General features: G+C 45.4%; 2 protein-coding genes across 25 annotated transcripts in view; one reads left to right on the plus strand and one right to left on the minus strand.

Moving 5' to 3' along the window:
* Positions 1-4,483, minus strand: part of LOC125320914 — a 204,400-nt gene extending 199,917 nt beyond the window's left edge. For 6 of the 8 annotated variants that reach the window (XR_007201362.1, XR_007201360.1, XR_007201356.1 and 3 more), the window contains exon 1: positions 678-4,483. Coding sequence is in view for 2 of the 8 variants with exons in the window: in XM_048293333.1 (XP_048149290.1) it covers positions 678-976; positions 2,492-2,561 (369 nt within the window). In the remaining 6 variants the exon portion in view is untranslated. The remainder of the gene's footprint in view (positions 1-677) is intronic. The other 2 variants (XM_048293333.1, XM_048293339.1) reach the window with 1 other exon arrangement.
* A 388-nt stretch (positions 4,484-4,871) lies between these two features.
* SYNJ1 (synaptojanin 1) overlaps positions 4,872-18,710 on the plus strand; it is a 50,046-nt gene continuing 36,207 nt past the window's right edge. For 5 of the 17 annotated variants that reach the window (XM_048293163.1, XM_048293211.1, XM_048293218.1 and 2 more), the window contains exons 1-8: positions 5,222-5,317; positions 7,361-7,506; positions 14,143-14,229; positions 14,623-14,890; positions 16,007-16,232; positions 17,490-17,573; positions 18,125-18,186; positions 18,476-18,572. In XM_048293163.1, the coding sequence (XP_048149120.1) occupies positions 7,383-7,506; positions 14,143-14,229; positions 14,623-14,890; positions 16,007-16,232; positions 17,490-17,573; positions 18,125-18,186; positions 18,476-18,572 (948 nt within the window). In that variant the 5' untranslated portion in view covers positions 5,222-5,317; positions 7,361-7,382. Of the gene's footprint in view, positions 4,892-5,215; positions 5,318-6,033; positions 6,053-7,360; positions 7,507-14,142; positions 14,230-14,622; positions 14,891-16,006; positions 16,233-17,489; positions 17,574-18,124; positions 18,187-18,475; positions 18,573-18,710 lie in introns of those variants that run through there. The other 12 variants (XM_048293206.1, XM_048293238.1, XM_048293246.1 and 9 more) reach the window with 5 other exon arrangements.

Below are 18,710 nucleotides of genomic sequence, written 5' to 3' on the forward strand. Positions count from 1 at the left end.
GGGCTATATATGTGCTAGGGTTGTGCTTCTACAAGATATTTGATACTGGGACAGGAGTAGAAGTACCCTAAAATGCAGGTTTAAGCCCTTAAAATAGCCAAAAAAGGGGATCTTCCTTCAATTGACCCCCTTAAAATGAGGGAACAGGACATGTTTGCCTCCCCTTAAATGAGTATAATGGCAAACAAATGGTTTCTCCCCTTTAATTTAATCCCCTAAACTATTGAAAGAAGAGGGATGTCTTGGTTTGAAAGACAGGTATTTGCCAAGGAAGATAGGAGTCTCCCTTGGAATGGCAGATGCGACCCCCCCTTCCCTCCGAGTTGTTATAATTTTGAAATCAAGGGGGCTTTTAGGCAAAGATGTGGGAAATAGGAATAACAGTTCTTTACTATTATATATCTGTATGTGTATAACCAGTCAAACAAACAGCAATAACTCTGGCAGTAACAGCAAACAATCACAAACCCAGTGCCAGCCTTCTCGGCTGCCGGGCCCTTTCCCCTCGGGTGCAGTTCCGCTCGCAGCCGGCAGGGGCGCTGGCGGCTCCCGGTGAGCAGGGCAGGTGCGATGGTTCCCCCGCGGCTGCAGGGGGCGCTCCGGAGCGAGCGCGGGGAGCACGCGGCACCGGTGCCCTGGGATCCCGGGAAGGACGGAACAAAAAAAGCTTTACAAACCCCTAGGCAGCCGATCCCGCTGTCCGGCCGGAGTCTCAGGAACGGCAGGGACGAACACAAATCCCGGGTGGCCGACGAGATGTATCCAGACTGCAGAGCTGCGCTGGGAACCCCCCGGAGGCCTGGGCAGGCAGGGCGTGCAGGGCTACAGAGCAGCGAAGGCTCGAACCAACGGCGGGGACAGGGCGGCCGCGACCCGGCTCCGAAGGCCGGCTTGGGATCCCGGGGTTTCTCTGGCAGAAGGAAAAGCAGCCGACGGAACACCTTCCCTCTCCGTCCAAACTCCAGGAGCTGACTGTCTGCACACCCAGGTGAAACAAAAGAGTAGCCAGATGCACCCCTCCCCCAGAGGCTCGGTCCTTTGTCTTAAATGCCCGGCAATTTGTCCCCCTAGCAACACGAATGGGGAAGATTCCTTTAACAAAAAAAAACCAAACCAAAACAAAAAAAACAACAGGAGAGCTCCTAAAACCCCAACGAAGGGTTTGCTTTACTTTAAGTCTCTCAAATGCTGGAAAAAGAGGGATTTTCCCCCTCAATTCAAATCCTTAAAAAGGAGGGGCAATTGGGCTTCCCCCTCGGTTTAAGCCTTAGGATGATGAAAGTGTGGGAGTTACCCTTAATTCAAACCTATAAAATAGTATTATCAAGGTTTTCCCCTTCCATTTAAACTGGAAAGTAGGGATTCCCTGTCAACTGATATCCCTAGCAGTATAGAAAAGGCGGGGTTTCCTTCAACTGATATTATTAAAATTGCTGGGGACATGGATTCCCCCTCAAGTTGAACAGTGATAATTATGGAAAAGGAAGTGTTTCCCCTCAATTTAAACCCCTTTTTTCCTAGTAACCCCTTTCTTTTCTGGGGGCTCTGGGGAGGGACTGACAAGCTGAAAGGGGAAAAGTTGAAGGTTTTCCCCGGGACCCTACATGCTGCCCCACCTGCTCAGGTGCTGCCCCTTGGCAAAAGGGCTTTTCCCTGGGCTTTTTACTGAAGCGACGGTCTGTGCCCAGGTGCATTTGGCTGCTCCCCAGCCCCTGCTGGATGCTCCAGCCATGGTTCCTGGAGGGACACTTGGGATGCCTCCACTGGCCCCTCTCAACTAGCAGCTCCCTGCATAGCTATGCCCAGGAAACCACCGGAAAGCAGCCTCTGGCAGGATCTGCTCCCTCCTCATCCTCACTTGGTTGCACTTGGGGCTGCTGCACCTTGGGGTGGGAGGTGAGCTGGGGAAAGGTCCTGCTGGTTGTTCCCTCTCCTGCATCGCCCATTGTCCACCCCTGAAACACCGGGATCCAGGCTTTCCTTTCTGTGGAAAAGGACCGGCCTTTTCGTCTGGGTGCCTGTGGCCAAAATTGGGGTTCTGCCTCAAACGTCCCTATGTCCTATGTTTGTAATTACTGAAGAAATTCCCCACAGATCATAAGCAACTACTGGTAATTTTTCCTCTGTAATCATTACTGAATTGTGTTTCTGTTGAAGTGTTTGACACACCCCTTAAGGGGCCAGGGGTTTAGCCGGGTTGTTTATGGCTAATCCTGACAGGCCCAGACTGAACCTGAGCACCCCCATTGCTGGTCCATCCTGCATTTCAGTGAAATAAATATTGACATCGTTTATAAGTACTCCCTCTGCCTGCTACTCAGTCGTTCCCTGTGCATCCAGGGAGCAGATTTACTCTGCCCTTTGATCCCACCCGCAGCTCTCTGGCCCAAATGCCGGTCCTTGCGGACACAGTCTAAGCAGACAACTACTACAAGAGTTTGCTTTTGAAGTAAAATTCTTATTGCATCTGGCTTATAATTAAAATAAATACCTGTGTTGATGGTCATTGTGGGAAAGCTTTTCAGAGGAGAAAATATCCATTTTGGTATCACAGATCCCATTTTGACAGTATTTCATTCTTTTGGGTTTGGGAATCCTGCCTGTGTAAGACATCTAAAAGTTAGTGTTTTGCAATTTGATCTTTTGAAATTGGGTCATTCTGGTACTTTGGAACTTGGTTTTCTGGTATTTTGAGTCTGGGTTACTTTGGTATTATGGAACTTGGTGTTCTGGTATTTTAAAGCTGAGATTTTGAAACCTGGTTTTCTTGGGTATTTTGGAATTTGGTTTTCTATTACTTTGCAACTAGGTTATTCTGGTATTTTGGAAGCTAGTTTTTTGTATGCTTTTTTTTTTTTTTGTAGTGGTGTTTTTGTGTGTGTGTGTGTGTATTTTTGTAACCTGGGGGTTTGGTATTTTGTAACGTGTGATTGACAGGGGTCTGGGACATCCTAGTTGACCCTCTTGGCTTCATTTGCCTTCTTCCAGTACAATTAACCTGGCACAGGAACTATTAAATCACAGACTCTACAGTGAGATGCTTCCTGAAACAGAAATAAATTCCAGCTGCAGCAAAGCCCACGGCCACATTCAGAAACCCTTCAGCAAAGCTACTGGAAAAGCAAAGGTGACATGAGGTGACCTTGGAGCTCCAGAGTACTAAGGCAAAGATAGGGAACCAGCAGACAGTGAACAGCTTCCACTGCTTCTCACTCCAGCCACTACTGCAAGTGCAGCTTTCCCAGAATTTCATGTCCAGTGTGTGTCTCTTCCAAGCTCAACAGGTGAACAAACAGGTACTCCAGGATTTACTTCCTTTGGACTGCACAGATGCCACCGCGAGGAAGTGGAATCCAAAGGCAGATTTAAAAATGGTCCTTCCTCCTACTTGGCACTGTCTGTCTCCCCACTTTCTCCTTCCAGCAGGATGTGGGTGCTACTTCCTAGAGGCAAGAAAACCACCTTTCAATTCAATACAACACCTTCCTGGGAAAAAAAAAAGGACACTGGGAGCCAGCAGCAATTCCTTGGTGCTTCTGCTCACAGCTATTTTCCTTCTACCAAGGTCATTCCTGTAGGATCTTATCTTGACAAATGTTTTTTTGGTACAGACTCACTGGAATTTAGCCTTGTAAAAAACATCTGGCAAGACTTAACATTAACCCATGTGATAAAGGAGTGAATGATGAATGTTGTCTTTTGCATATCGGATTTTAACATTTTTAAGTGGTAATGTACTATGTAGAAATAGTTCTAAGGTAAAATGTACTTAAGTAGAAATGAGAGTAAGGTAAATTGTAACTTCGAAATAGTTGTAATATGTTAAGAAATGTAGTAATAAACACATGGTAATAAATATCTTTTGAGTTGAGAAACTACGGAGCCAGGAACCAAGACCTCTCAGAGAAACAAAGATAAACGGCATGCATCCCAGGAAGTCTGTTATCAAAAGTCACACTTCCCAAGGAAACTGTCAGCTACAAATTAGGTTGGAGACTGGGGAGGCACCAAAGAGAGAGTGCCTGTTTTCAATGCTGACGGAAGAGAGCAGAGACCAGAGAGGGGGGGAAAGGTGAGTGAAGTATAAATTACTTTCTGGACTTAATGAATATGCAACAGCTTGAGAGTACTTAAGTCCACAGTAAAATGAATGGAGGGCGCCTCTGGCAATATTGCCAAGCGCTCCAGCGCTGTGATATACCTTTGTTCTACTAATAAATGTTCAATATTATATTGCTAAGAATTCAGCTCATTAATTCATCTTTCCCACCCAGAAGTTCCAATGCGGCACTGCACAACCGGGATTCCACCTCCTGTACCAGCAGCGAGAAGCAGTGAACAAACCAGGACCTTACAGGTGAATCAGCGGCACGTGTTCAGCCAAGAGCAGCAGCTCCACCGCGCGGCCTCGGTGCTGCTCGCCAGGAGCCGCCGGCGCGGCCGGGACACAGCGGCCCGACCGCTGCCTGCCGCCTCCCGCCCGTCCCCGGCGACGCTGACCCCACCACCCGTGCCCCCAAACCGGGAAACGCCGCGGGAAATTGCGCTGAAAGCGCCAAGTCCGTGTCGGAGTCGGGTTCAGGCAGCCAAAACCACGCCTGAGACGCGGACTCGTTCCGTGGTACCACACCAAAGACGGCGGCTGGGCCGAAAGTGGCTCCTGCCAGCACCCAAGATGGCGGGGACGGTCGAAAGTCACGTGATACCACACTACAGATGGCGGCATCCGTCCCTTTGGAATAGGGACAAAATGGTACCGCGGAGGAACGTCACTCCTCAGCAAAGCGTCTATTCGGCGGCCTGAACCCGACCCCGACTCCAACGCAGCAGACCCCGCGGTTTTAGCGCGATTTTCCGCGCCGTTTCCCGGTGTGGGGACGCGGGTGGTGGGGTGAGTGGCACCGAGGGCGGGCAGGAGGCGTGCGGGCGGCGGGACCAGCTCTGTCCCGGCCACGCCGCGCGGCTCCTGCACAGGACCCCCCCGGGGCAATCCGAGGCATCTCAGCGGGGCGCGAGGAGTGCAGGGGCTGTGGGGATGATGCAGCGGAAGCTGCAGGCGGTACCCGCAGGGGCGGGGCCCCGCGATGGGCGCTGCACCGGCGGCTGCGGTTCCGCCCCCGTGTCCGCCCGAGCGCGCCCCGTGGCGCGGAAGGCGCGGGTCGCTTTTCTTCGGCGGCCCTATTCCCGCTGTGCCAGCGGCAGCTGCGCCAGGAACGGGGAAAATCCCCTTGGCTTGGGCAGCTGTGGAGTCTGCCTCCGCAGTGGAACACTCCGCGCTCTTCACTAAGACCATGTTGAGCCATACGAGCGGCTGAGGGTACGGGACTTGTTCAGCTGCAGAAGAGATTGAGCTGGGAACTCTTTCGGGGTCTGCAGCTTCCTCCCGAGGCGCAGCTCTGGTGTCTGCTTTCTGTGACCAGTGATAGGACCCGAGGGAACGGCTGGAGCTGTGTCAGGGGAGGGTTAGGCTGGATATCACAAGAACGTTCTTCCCGCAGAGGGTGCTGGGCACTGGCCAGGCTCCCCAGGGAATGGGCACGGCCCCGAGGCTGCCAGAGCTCCAGGAGCGTTTGGACAGCGCTCTCAGGGATGCATAGGGTGGGATTGTTGGGGTGTCTGTGCAGGGCCAGGGGCTGGATTGATGATCGTTATGGGTCCCTTCTAACTCGGGATATTCCACGGTTCTATTCCACGACTGCTGTCGGGAAGACGCCGGCTCTGGCCGGCTCCCACGCGACCCGAGGCGCTGTGAGTACCGCAGCTCTTTGCCCAGCGCGGTGACTCAGTGGCGGCTCAGTCTGCACGGCTGCTCCTGAGCCTGTCCCTTAGGTTTTGCTCCTCGTAATAATCCCGCAGCCGGGCTTACGGCTGGCTGCGCTCAACGCACGGCTCGGTTTGTTTAAACGACAGCTCCGTCCCACCGCGGCCCCAGTGCCCGCCCCCGTCCCCTCCCTTCCGGGGCGGGCGGCGCAGTGCGGAAGGACGCGGGGCCGGGAGGAAGCGGATCCCTCCGGCTCCGCGGCACCGGGCGGGGCGGGCGGGCGGACGGACGGTGAGTGGGGGCTATCGTGGGGCCGGGGCGGGGGGAGCTCCTACGGGCTCGGGTGCCAGGGGCGATGGAGCGGGCGCTGCCAGGCGTGTCCCGCTGCGCTGTGTGGGAAGTGCCGGCCCGGCGGTGGGAGCCCCGCGGCTTGGCCGTGCCCTGAGCCCGCCCGGGCGCGGAGCGGTCGGGGAGAGGCCGGAGCGGGAAGTGCGTGTTCGCTCTGGAGGTCAGGGAGCTGCCGGGAAGGGAGGGCAGAAAGCCCCGCTCCAGGCGCTCCGGAGCAATCCTCCTTCGCTGCCTTTTCCCAAGCCTTAGCACGGAAAATTGGGGTGCTCTCGCATTTGCTTATGGTTTGTTGCAGTGTGCGAGTTTTGTGGGTTTTTATGAAGATCTCGCTCGTGTGTGGCTGATGGGGCAGCGTCACCAGTACGACACTGCGATGTTTCAGCCGCCGCAGGGCAGGGTTTAAATCCAAACCGAACCCTGCTTTCGTTTAAAAAAGAAAAAAAAAAAAGCAAAAAAAAGCCGAAAATAGGTTGACATTTTTGAACGATCCTTTAAAACATCTTGACGGCTTCAGTGTTAAAAATATACTGACCTTTTGTACAAGGTCAGAATTAGTAAAATAGATCTTAAAAAAATGGAAGGCTGCCCCTCTGCTTTTGGCATTAGTTTACCGTGAAGGTGGTTGCTTCTCTTCCATATTGCTGGTAGCTGGAAAACCTTCTTTTCTTTTTCTATTTCCCTAAGAAGGAATCATATTTATTAAGTATTGGGAAAGAAATTGCTTTAAACTAAAAGAGAGTAGGATTAGATTTAGATATGTTCCCTGGGAAGGCGGCGAGGCCCTGGCACCGGGTGCCCAGAGAAGCTGTGGCTGCCCCTGGATCCCTGGAAGTGTCCAAGGCCAGGTTGGATGGGGCTTGGAGCAACCTGGGATATTGGAATGTGGCCCTGCTCATGGCAGGGGGTGGAACTGGATGAACTTTAAGGTCCCTTCCAACACAAACCAGTGTGGGATTCTGCAAAATTCTAGTTGTCTCCAAGAAGCTTTTAAATAAATCCTTATTTTGAAGGTGTTTCTCTGTGTAGTTCTGGTTTTGAAACACTGTTATGTCGTCTTTAGCTAATCCCTGTATTTGTTTTGGAACGTAGCTAAACTAAGTCTCATGCGGTAGAAAGAGGGAGCGGAGGTTTTTGTTGTTTGTTTTTGTTGAACACGCAAAATCCCTAGGAAAGGATGAGAGTCAAACCCGCTTCGCGGGAGGTGTCAGGAAGTACGGGGAAGTTTCACTAACATCATCTTGTGTTGGGCAGGGCTGCCTGCGATCGAGGCAAAATGGCTTTCAGTAAAGGATACCGTGTCTATCACAAGCTGGATCCACTTCCCTTCAGTGTGATCGTGGAAACCAGAAACAGAGAAGAATGTCTCATGTTTGAGTCTGGAGCTGTGGCTGTCCTCTGTAAGTCGATCTTTTTGATAACTACGGTGTTAGAAAGGTGGCAGATGGACTCTTCGTGAGCCATTTGTTTGTGGAATGTAAAGAAGCAGCAGTTCTCTTTTCCTATTTGCTAATGGAGAGGCTTCTGATTTAAATGAGAAAAGGAAAAGAGACATTTTCTTATCTTCATCAGTTGAGAGAGAATTTGACACATTTAATTGCATTTTATTATGCATGTATATTTTCATGTCCACTAAATTCTTGTAATGGCTTCCAACAACATCTTATTTCTTTGTTTCTCATCAACCACATTTTGAATACATGGTAATTCATTTACAAGCTAATACTCTGTGTTGCGTTTCATAGTAATAAATTCTATATTCTTAAATGTTATATCATATTTTGGTTTTATGTCATTTTGTATGATTTTTTGATGGCTTTTTGATTTTAGCTTTATTTTGTCCCTGTGTTTTTTAACCTAGCTCGAAACTCTCTATTGATTTTTCTCGTAATAAAATGAGTAATATTTGGAGCAAGGTGTCTTGCACTGCAGAGTTATTTTTACATGTTCGAAGTGAAAAATGCGTGAGATATTTCCCTTAAATTCTTGGCCCTCCCTTTTTTCTTTGTTGGAGGACACTAAAATGAGAAGTGCAGAAGAGAACCATAAGGCCTGTACATAAGCTTTTAAAATACATAAAATGATGAAATATGTTTGTGTTCTTTACCAAGTCAAAGCACCTTGTTGCACAGCGTTTCTGAGCTTGATTTTGGCTCTTTTATAGAAAGTTTTCATACCATGAAAGTAGTTTTCTCTTTAGCCAGCACCTGTTAGAGGCCTGGCACTGACTGATGCGGTTGCTGCAGCTGTATGTTGGTCCAGGTGAACAGTGGGTGCTCTTCTCCTATTTTTGAAATTCTCTTTTTTTTTCTGGCATGGTTTCTTCTTACTATGTATTTAAGTAATCTCCTTGACTTTGGTAGCAGTATCCGTGTAAGGCACTGTAGTGTTGGTTGGGAATAAGTGTCCAGTCATAAAGGTAGTGAACAGGTTTAGTGCAAGCCATAAAATGTTTTGAAGATTTGTGGAAAAGGTTGTTTTAGCCTGTGTTTAGTAATTACAGAACTTGCATAAGCTACTTAAAGGCCAACAGATGAAAAATTACTTGTTCCTGAAGGTTATGCTCAGAAGGGGCAGTAAGTCACTTCTTGTGCTGGAATACACTGCAGGCACCTGGACAAATGTCCTTCCCTAAACATAAAACCCATGTTAAAGTTCTTGCCTTCTTCTCTGCCTTGTTGTTACCAAGCAGAGGAAGCCAGACCTGAAGGAAGTTTGAAAGCCTCTCTCCCCCTGGGTTCTGTACTTAGTGATAGCTGGTTATTAATCTGCAAAGCACTGTCCCTGGAATTCTAATTGGAAGGTTACACCATAGCAAATGTTCATACTCAGGTGGAAGTAGTCACTGAGTATTGTTTTCAGTAAGCTTTATCAGGATACTGCTTACTCTTTCTCTTTCTGGTACATGGGCATAGTTTTCCAATGAATATTCAGCAGTGGCATTTTTCTTTAATTCCTTTTTTTCCATTGGATTCCCTAAATTCTTTAGGTTCTGATACTTTTCTTAATGGTTGTAAGATCACAATCTTAAACTGACAGCAGAAAATGCCCAGAAGTTCCCTAGGTCAGGTTTTTTCCTTCTCTTTTTCTGCTTGCTCTTTCCCATCTGGTATCTGTTCTTTTCAATGCGTATTTAAAGGAGTACAATTATTAGTGCCCAGGGAAGATCTGTGAATTGCTACTTCTCTGTCTCGCTAGTCATGTCACAGAATCCAGCCGGAAGGTTCCAGTCTGTCGCTGTATAAACTTCCAGGTATTGGTACAGATAACAGACAAAGTTAATGAAATACTGTCCCTTGGGAAAGATTTCCCATGTTTGTAAAATCTGTGTGGATGGATAGAAAAATGGTTAGATCAAGTACATATCAATTTAAATCCAGAACAGCGGCACTTTAAACTGTCAAAAACTTCTGAGTTTTGATGATGGTGCTACCGCTTTTTAGACTACAAAAATTGACAATACTGACCTCAAAACTGTTAGACAGTTTTCCAAATATTTTAATAAATACTGGAGATTAAATAAGGTGTTTATACCTGATCATAGTTCTTACCTGTATGTAGAATGTATAATGTATGCACAGCCTAGTGAAATACACTTTAGCATTAAAACTGATTCATGTGGCTCAGTTCCGAGAGCCTTAGTGAACTGCACCTCCTGGAATATCCACGTACAGAAATTTGGCTTTGAGGTGGGCTAACAGAACGGAACGAAATCTTACTGATCCTTCAAACGTCATCTTAAAGGAAGCACATCTGTCATTTTGCTGAGGGAAGGACAACTGCATTAACCTTCCTCCCCTGTGCCCTCGGTGAGGCACTGCAAGATGATTCAGAGGATTTAGCTCAGCCTCGGTAGGAAATGCTGCACAGCTCAGATGGTGGGTGATTTTCGGTGTGCGTGCCATGTGCTGTTCCAGTCAGCCAAGTTGGAGGGAAGCAGGGAGAAGGGTCGAAGGGATAGTTCAGAGGTGGTGGTTGTGTAGCTGTTCAGTTTGAATGTGGAAGCAGCCCAGGCCATGCTTCTGCTGGAAGTGTTCTGTGTGGATTGACTAATGTTGCTGTGACCAAAACACCTTAGCAACACTTTGCTTTCTTTTGTACATTCAACACCTCTTTGGTCAGCACGGCCCTGGTAGCTGGAGTCTGAGGGGATCCTTCTCAAAGCCTGGTGAGAGCACCTGGGTTTAAATGTCAGCAGCTTCACTGCTGATTTGTTTAGAATTTAGAGGGAGGATGTCATAGATCTATTTTTCTTATATTCCATATGAAATAGGCAGTATATTTATTCTTTGAAATAGGACTCTCTGAGATGTCTTACCTGGAAAGATTTCCCTTACTGGGCAGGAGTGTGTTCTCTCTCCCTCTTCCTGCTGGTGAGTCATCCCAAAACGAGTGGGAAGCTGTCTTTACTCCTGTCGGCTGCCGTGGAGAACATTCTGTCTGGGAAAACACTGAGCCGTGAGCACACCGAGCAGGAGCATCACGCACATCCTTGGACTTCAGCGTCAGAGGAAAGCTGAGGAGAGAGTGGGTGTGAGCAGGAGGAGGCACAGTGCCCACCTGGCCTCTCTGGAGCTGAAGTAAGAGCTGTATTAACCCGTGTGCAGCAGGCACCCTGGTAGCTATTCACTGCCATGGTTAGCAGTGCTACTCAGACCACTTCTTAGTAAGAAAGTTATTCCATGAATTTAGACCAAGGTGATCTCACCAGGCCTTGAAAAACAATCTGGCAGCGTCCCCTCATCCCCAGCATCCTGATCTGAGCCAGTGTGAGGGGTGTGTCAATAAAAGAGGTATCAAAACTAATTAAACAGTTCTTTGGTTGGTTAATTTAATAAATGAAAGGTGACGACTCCATTCTGATTTTAATGTCACCTCTGTGGTAATATTTAGGTGTTAGCTTTAATTTAAATACCAAAAATTTCACTGTCCTAATTTGTCAAAATCCTTGAAAGCCTCAAAACCAGATTGTGTTAATAAATTTTTCAGATTTTTTTTCAGATTTTTCAGGTTCTACATCTTTTCAAGTGACAGTAGTGTGGACTTTTTCTCGCCTAATGTAAGTGAGAAGTCTTGGGTCTGAAGGAAATGCACATAATTTCAGGATTGGGATTTTGTTCCCAGCTCAGAGTCCCATATTCTACCCGGAAACTGTAGCCACTAACTTGAAATGTGTTGTCTCATGGCACCCTGGGAGCCCACCAAGAAGAGAACCCAACCGTAGAAAGCCTGCGTGGTGACTTTTAATGTGATCTGAGCCTTTTAATTTTTAAAACTGGGAAACTGATTTCTGGATCTGGAATGAAGCAGGATACATGTTGAACCAGATTGTCCTGCAAACAGGATTGTTGATGGGGTTCCATTTGGGTCACCCTGGGAGGGTTGACATATTGCCTTCAAAATAATTGAATCGGTCACCTTTCTTAAATGACTCTGTGATTGATAAGGTGTGCTTATTACAGACTACATTTTTAAATGCTGTTATCTGTTAATCCTTAATAAATACTGACTTGAAATTTTGTTGTTTTTCTCTTGATACTGCAAATGGGGCTTTCTGGCTTTTTTCAGAGGTACATTACAAATTGATTTGAAAATCACTTCATAGGTGTTGTGGTTTTGTGGAGTTTTTTGTTAGTTTGGTTTAGGTTTCTTAATATTGCTTGATAGTCATCATGAAAGCATAACATTTTTCCATTTTTGTAGGACTAAGGATAGGGGTCAGTAGGACTGGTGCCTTGAGCTTCTGGAGAGCAGACCTTGGCCTGTTGAGGAGACTGCATAGAGCCCCTTGGGAAGAGAATGGAAAGGAGTGTGGTGTAGCTATGTCTTCCTGATTTCGTCTTGGTTTTCAGAAGTTTCTAGTGCTTGTTCTCGGTGTTGTAACACTCCCAATCACGGAAAGTTCCTTTTTGTACACTGCCCCGAAAGCAAAAGCCTGGAGTCGGTGAACAAGGACCAGGGCAGGATGGAGGAAAGGATGCCATATTTGCCATTTTCCCCTGTGAATCTTGGCCTTAAAAAACAAATCGAGGTGGGAAAAGAGCAGGCAGTGTAAGATAGAAACACTTAGTTGCTGTGGAAAAGCTTGGAGTTCACACTGAATTAAGTCCAATGTAACTGAAAACATGGCATAAAATGCTTTTGGTTGGTTCTTGGGCACTTTAAGAAAATAAGAATTCATTAGTCACGGTAAGTTTCTCTATTTTTATTTGGTTGCTTGCTTTTGCAACCCTTTGCTGCTTTATTAGCCTTTGTTGGCCTTTCTTGTTGGTCCGAATTTGCAAAGCCCATGTTACTTCATTTACTTTGGGCATTTACTTAGTAGGGCTTAATGAGGATATTCAGCATTCTCTGCAATGGAAAAAGAGAATAAATCCATAGAAGACAGAAAAGGCATTGTTCTGACATGTCATTAAATCTCAGCAGGCACCTTTAAGAAAAATCCTGCAAGAAGTTTGAAACAAAACCTGATCTTTCCGTAATAGTTTCAAATATGGAGGAAGATCGCGGCAGCTTTCTGGTTATGGAAAGCTGAGTTTAGAAGAGTACATTGGCGTCTTTAAACCCGTTCTAAAAACAGATTGGAAGAACCAGGGTCTGAAGTTAAGAAGTTCTTTCCAGCCCAGTGGTTTTCTGGTTTAGAAAAACACAGTTTGGTGATGCTGACGAAATGTTTTTAGATTGGCTGCAGGTTCTTAACACTTACCCTGAGTGAGGACTTTGGAAATAAATCCTCCTGCTGCTATAACTCTTTTTATTACATCTGTATTACAGGAATATTAGTGCAATAGGTATCAGTGCAATAAGGTAAAGAAACTTTTTAAAAATCCACTTACTGAAACATTGAATGGGGTTATCAAGCTGTGGTTAAATAATTGTTTGATCTATATTAAATTGTCTGATCCACTTCAGTAAAAGAGCTGGCGGAACAGAAGGGGTGGGCTTGTGCACAGGCAGGGCTATACTGAGATTAGGGAATACTTGTTAGGAAGAGAATTCTAAGTAAAAGAGTGCTTTTTTTATTCTAAAGAAAATATAGGTTTTATTCTAAATGGCATAGCTAGTGTGAGAGAGAGAGAGAGCACAGCAGAATTCCAGGGCAACAGGCATTTTGATTTACTCTTCTTCATGTCATATTCTGTGGTTTTTAGTGTCAAAGGGAAGTGGTGCTGATTCTAGGTACCCACAGCATCTTGATCCCTGTAGATCCAGTGGCAAAGCTGAAATTGTCGGTCTTGCCCTTCCGGTGCAGTCTCGGTCACGAGAAGAGGCTCAGGATGGCTGGGATCCTGCTGCTCTGCAGCGTCTCTCAGCTGGCTCTGCAGCCAAGCTTGCGGGCCGGGCTGTTCTAGCGCTGATGAAAGGGCTGAAATGTACACTTTACTCGCGGGAGAGCAATGGCAGATACACTTCAATTTCTTCTAAAATATGACAGAGTTGTTTTGGGTTTTTTTTCCAAAACCGTCTGTGAAAATTGTGTCTTCCTAATTCATCTATGACATGGCTTTTAAATATCAGTTTTTGTGGACCTGAAAGAGTTTGGATTTGCTTGGAATGTATCTAAGATAGTTAAAATGCGCTCGTGATAATGTTTTTAGAGATAATACTGCCACATCATGGTTTTATTCTTGGAGAAAAAGGGTAATCTTTTCAGGAAAAAAGCAACATTTAGCACTAATTTTAATTGTAGGAGAGCATTCTCAGGCGTCTTACTTGTCTGTGTTGTAGATGCTTTTTATAAGAGATGATGTTGTTAAAAATGCCAGTGTACTTCTTTAATACCACTTGGAGTTTTTGCAGGTCCTTTTTTTCTTGCTTAAAGACACAGTGTGATCATACTGTGTCATAGAATCAAATTCTCATTTCCCATTATAAAGTGCCATATGCTCATACATTTAGATTTTTTCTTTCCAGAAGCGTCACGTAAACACTGCTTTTGTAATCCCTCAGGTTTTCAGTTTGAAGTGGCTCGTTCTTGGTGCCATGGTATCAGGGCTTTTACATCAGCAAATCTTACTGTGGTTTTCTCTCCACAGCTTCTGCAGAAAAAGACACGATCAAGAATACGTACTCCAAAGTCATGGATGCGTATGGCCTCTTGGGGGTGTTAAGATTAAACCTCGGTGAGTCAAATATGTAGAACTTGACTTTTTCATTTGGGGAAGAATACTGTGCTGCTCCTGTAAAACTGGATCTTTGCAACAGGAACCGGGCTCATTTTTTTCTATTTGGTTTGTTGTTTTGGTTTTTTCTTTGTAGAGTAACTTACAAGTTTGGAGCCCTCCCAGAAATGAGGTAGTGGACAAAAATAACTTTCGGTTTTGCAATCCCTGCTCTTTGCAGTGTAGTTTCTCCTTTTCTTCTGTTGAACTTGGGAACGTATTCTAGATGTTGGTTCTTTTTGTACTTTTTTCAGGCAAACTGAGGTGGGCTTGCATGCCTTTAGCACATAAATGAATCAACATCCTACTATGCTAAGATCCATTCTCTTACCTGTGCCTTTCCTTGTTTTGCAGGGGACACACTGTTACATTATCTGGTTCTGGTAACAGGATGCATGTCTGTGGGAAAGATTCAGGACTCTGAAGTTTTCCGAGTTACTTCCACCGAGTTTGTGTCATTGCGAGTTGACCCAACAGATGAGGATCGTATTTCAGAAGTGCGCAAAGTGCTGAACTCCGGGAACTTTTATTTTGCGTGGTCTGCAACTGGTGTCAGCTTAGACCTGAGTCTCAGTGCTCACCGCAGCATGCAGGAGCACAGTACTGACAATAGGTTCTTTTGGTGAGTTCAGAATTGGTTCAGCAGGCGTTATGTAGAGTAATGAATCCTTCCACAAAGTAATGCCTGGCAAGTTTTTATCCTTGTCTTTCCCAGCTCTTACACGTACACCTTTCTCCCACAAATCTTGAGGAGATAGAATAGCGTTACTTGAACTCTTAAGGGCAGAAGTATGGTACTAATGACAGGATGTTTCTGTGAGCGCTTTGAGTTTCTTAATCGGAAGACACAGACAGATTTTTTTACTGCTTATATTGTATTTTCATCTGAACATCTGCTGTCGTGTTGTGTTTCAGTTTTGGTGCCTCTTAGTTCTTCATCAGTTGTGTCAGTTTTTTAAATGGGTGTGGTAATGAAGCTTCAAAGAAAAAAAATTACTGTTTTGTACATTCTGGGTTCTAAAATGGTGTCGTGTTTATAGGTAGGTTCCAAGGGGGTTTTCAACTTATGAAAGCACTTCAGAAGTTTTGTTACTCAGAAAATTGCTGATTTTATTGAGACGGCAGGTAGGCTGTGCTACAAAGTGCACTTTGCTTGGCTGCTGCACTCACTATTCTTTTACTGGATATTTTTGAATAAAGTATAAGTTTTCACATAAAGAGTTTTTGGTAGAAGGAATCCTGCTGTTTCTGCCAATCAGCAGCTTAAATAATGCCAGTAACGCACACTGTCATGTCAGAAATTCTGGTCCCTTCAACATCTGTTAAAAACGCTCTGTGTGTCCAAGAACCTCGGAAGGGTGCTGAAGGCTTGGCTTTACGCTGTTAGAACAGGTGAAAAGCTACATCCTTCCCTCTCTTCTGGCCAAAATACACCAAGCCAGCTCTGGCATATGAGCCAATGCTTCTCTAGTCTTTGCCACTATTTTGGTCAGGTAGAGGAATCTGATCAAGTATAAGACAAAATCATGAAGGTAGAAAGTAAGCTCAGGTCTCTTGTAAACTTTGCTATTTCAGGGACATTTAAATGAGAGTTACATCACAAAACTATCGCATGCCTATTTTCCTGTTCTTATTTGTGCTAGTAGATGTAAATTGTAAGGAGTTAGTAGTTGGCTTAACAGTTTGAGCTGGATTGTAATTCCTTCCACTTATTTGATGGTTGTTTTCTCCCTGATAGGAACCAGTCACTGCATTTACATCTGAAGCACTATGGTGTGAATTGTGATGACTGGTTGTTACGTCTCATGTGTGGAGGAGTGGAGATCAGGACAATTTATGCAGCTCACAAGCAGGCAAAGGCTTGTCTCATTTCCCGACTAAGCTGTGAACGGGCTGGCACCAGATTTAACGTCCGGGGAACAAATGATGATGGTCACGTTGCCAATTTCGTTGAAACAGAGCAGGTATGTTATGCTCCAGTGCCCATGGCTTGGCTGACGAGCCAGTAAAAGCCAGTAAAAGCCAGTAAAAGTAAAATTTTTTAAAAAAAAAATTTAGATTTTTGCTCTAAATCGACAAATCTCAAGTCAAGCCTGCCACCAGCAGATATTGGAATAGTTTCTTTGGTGCTAAATTAGGAAGCTAAGTAGGTTACGTAACTTGATCATCTTGGTTTTTAGTGTGGCTTATGGTCAGGGCATGCCTGGGTCTGAGTTGCAGTAGCTTAAGAAGGTGCTGAACTCCTGTGGGTAGCCGTGCTTCCCCTGAGCCCCTTGAGCCGCATGGCCGCATGTGCCACTTCTGGCCTGAGCTAATCTAAAGTAAAAGAAACGGGCAAAAGGGATTTTTTGGCAAATACCAAAACACTGGTGTCTGGTGGCTCGGGAAAGATGAAAGCATTCCACTTAGCACAGCTCCTCTGAAAGGCAGCTTGTAAAGCCGCTGTAATTCTGCTGCCTTGGATTTCATAGCTCTGCCCTCATTATACAGAAATGGGAGAACCTGCTAAATCTTTCTTTGCTGGCTTTCCTTGGCTCACTTTCCATGATAACCTATTCCCGAGGGGTTGGTCCTGCAGCCGTGTTCATGCTCCTAGGTTTCTCTGGCTAACTCACTGACTCCTTCCAGAACCCAGGTGACTGAAGGAGGGCTTTGTCCAGGAAGGGCTCTGCTTCTACACCTCCAGTTTAAGGAGTTTAGTCAGAACGCTCTTGTTACGCTTTCTCTGCCCGAGTTTCCTGGCGTGCCAATGTCACTGAATGGCTGTGGCGTGTTATTCCACTTCAGGTGTCCTTTCCTGGATACTTCATGGATGGTGATATGTTGGTTTCTGATGCAGGAAATCTGTGCAAGTGTTCTAAGTAGGCTGCATGGTGATTTTCTGTGCACTGGTGTTTATTTTAACTGTTCCTGCAGAGATGTCTTACCAAGTTATTTATCTTACTCCTAGTGCAGAAATTACTCAAGCCCAAATAATAAAAGCTGTATTTCCTTACACATTGTGAATTGTGATTCTGCAAGGGAGCGTGAGAGCGACGGAACTTTTTGTAGGAATTGTTCAGAGAGGATGAAGAGAAGTCTCGGAAACGCAGTATTTTAGCTGGTAGTGTGGAATGTGTAATACATAAATATTTTATTTGCTCCACGTTTAGTTAAGGCTAAGAGGTCTAAAATCTTACACTGTGATAATTACTAATACTATGCTTTACTTCCCTTAACAGGTGATATATTTAGATGACTCTGTGTCATCTTTCATACAGATTCGAGGATCTGTTCCATTATTCTGGGAACAGCCAGGGCTGCAGGTAAGCAGGAGATAGATATAATTATACAGATAATTCTTATTCGTGTCCTTTTAAACATCATCTACTAGCCTTTGGGCTCTTCTTCACAGTTGCCTGTGAGGGTGAGGTGATCCTTTGGGAGCACGTTGGTGCTATTGTGACTCACCAAGCCTGCTCTTCTCAAATCCAAAAGTTGCTTTGCAAAAAGAATGTCCATTCTTTTTTCCATGTCTTCTCTTTGAAGTTCTGACTTTTTCCTCTTTTAAATGGGTTATCTAAGGGCGTCCAAAGAGACTGTTTTCTTCTGAGTTGTTCTTGAGAAGAAGTCTTTTCAAGAAGTCAATAAGGATCAAGACCTACTCTAGTAGATTTTCATCACAATTTTCTTGAAAGAGGGACTGGTTCAGCAGCTACTACCATGACTCATTTTTTACAGGAAGAGTTAAAAAAAAGTTTGTGCCTTACGGGGACTCTAGGTTCTTTAGACATACCAGTATTTTGCAGTAGAACTGCTGAAACGTTTACATGCCTTTTACTCAAAATTACAATTTAATGTAATCTCGGTGTCGTAGGTGGGATCCCATCGTGTCAGGATGTCAAGGGGTTTCGAGGCGAATGCACCAGCTTTTGACAGGTGAAAAATGTCTAAAGCTTTTGTTAATGCACTGCAAACCTCTGATGAGTTCTGCTGCATCACAGAGATGGGATATGTTATTCCAAATGGGTGGCTTTGTCTGTACAAAAGTGGGATTCAGCAAAGCTGGGAACTGCCTGGGGATTGCTTATGCCTTTGAATGCTTTGTTGGAAAGTGTGAATAAAATTGATATTGAATACTTTGCAACATCTCACTCAGTGTTGCAGGTGTTGCTGTTCATTTTCTGCGTGCCAGAAGATGACTGTGGAATTTTTCTTCTGTTAACAGGCATTTCCAAACCCTTAAAAATTTATATGGCAAGCAAATTATTGTAAATTTACTTGGGGCAAAAGAAGGGGAGCACATGCTCAGCAAAGCTTTCCAGGTGAGTGTGACAGTTCTTTCGCTGTGCATATCCTTGGAATTTGCTTGTTTGCAAGGAAGCTTTTACATAGCATTTGGAAACCAAATCCCAGGTATGCTGTGCTCTGGGAGCTAAGATTGGATTTATCCTAACAGCACT

Source organism: Corvus hawaiiensis, chromosome 2 (assembly GCF_020740725.1).
Source record: "Corvus hawaiiensis isolate bCorHaw1 chromosome 2, bCorHaw1.pri.cur, whole genome shotgun sequence".
Lineage (NCBI taxonomy): Eukaryota > Metazoa > Chordata > Aves > Passeriformes > Corvidae > Corvus > Corvus hawaiiensis.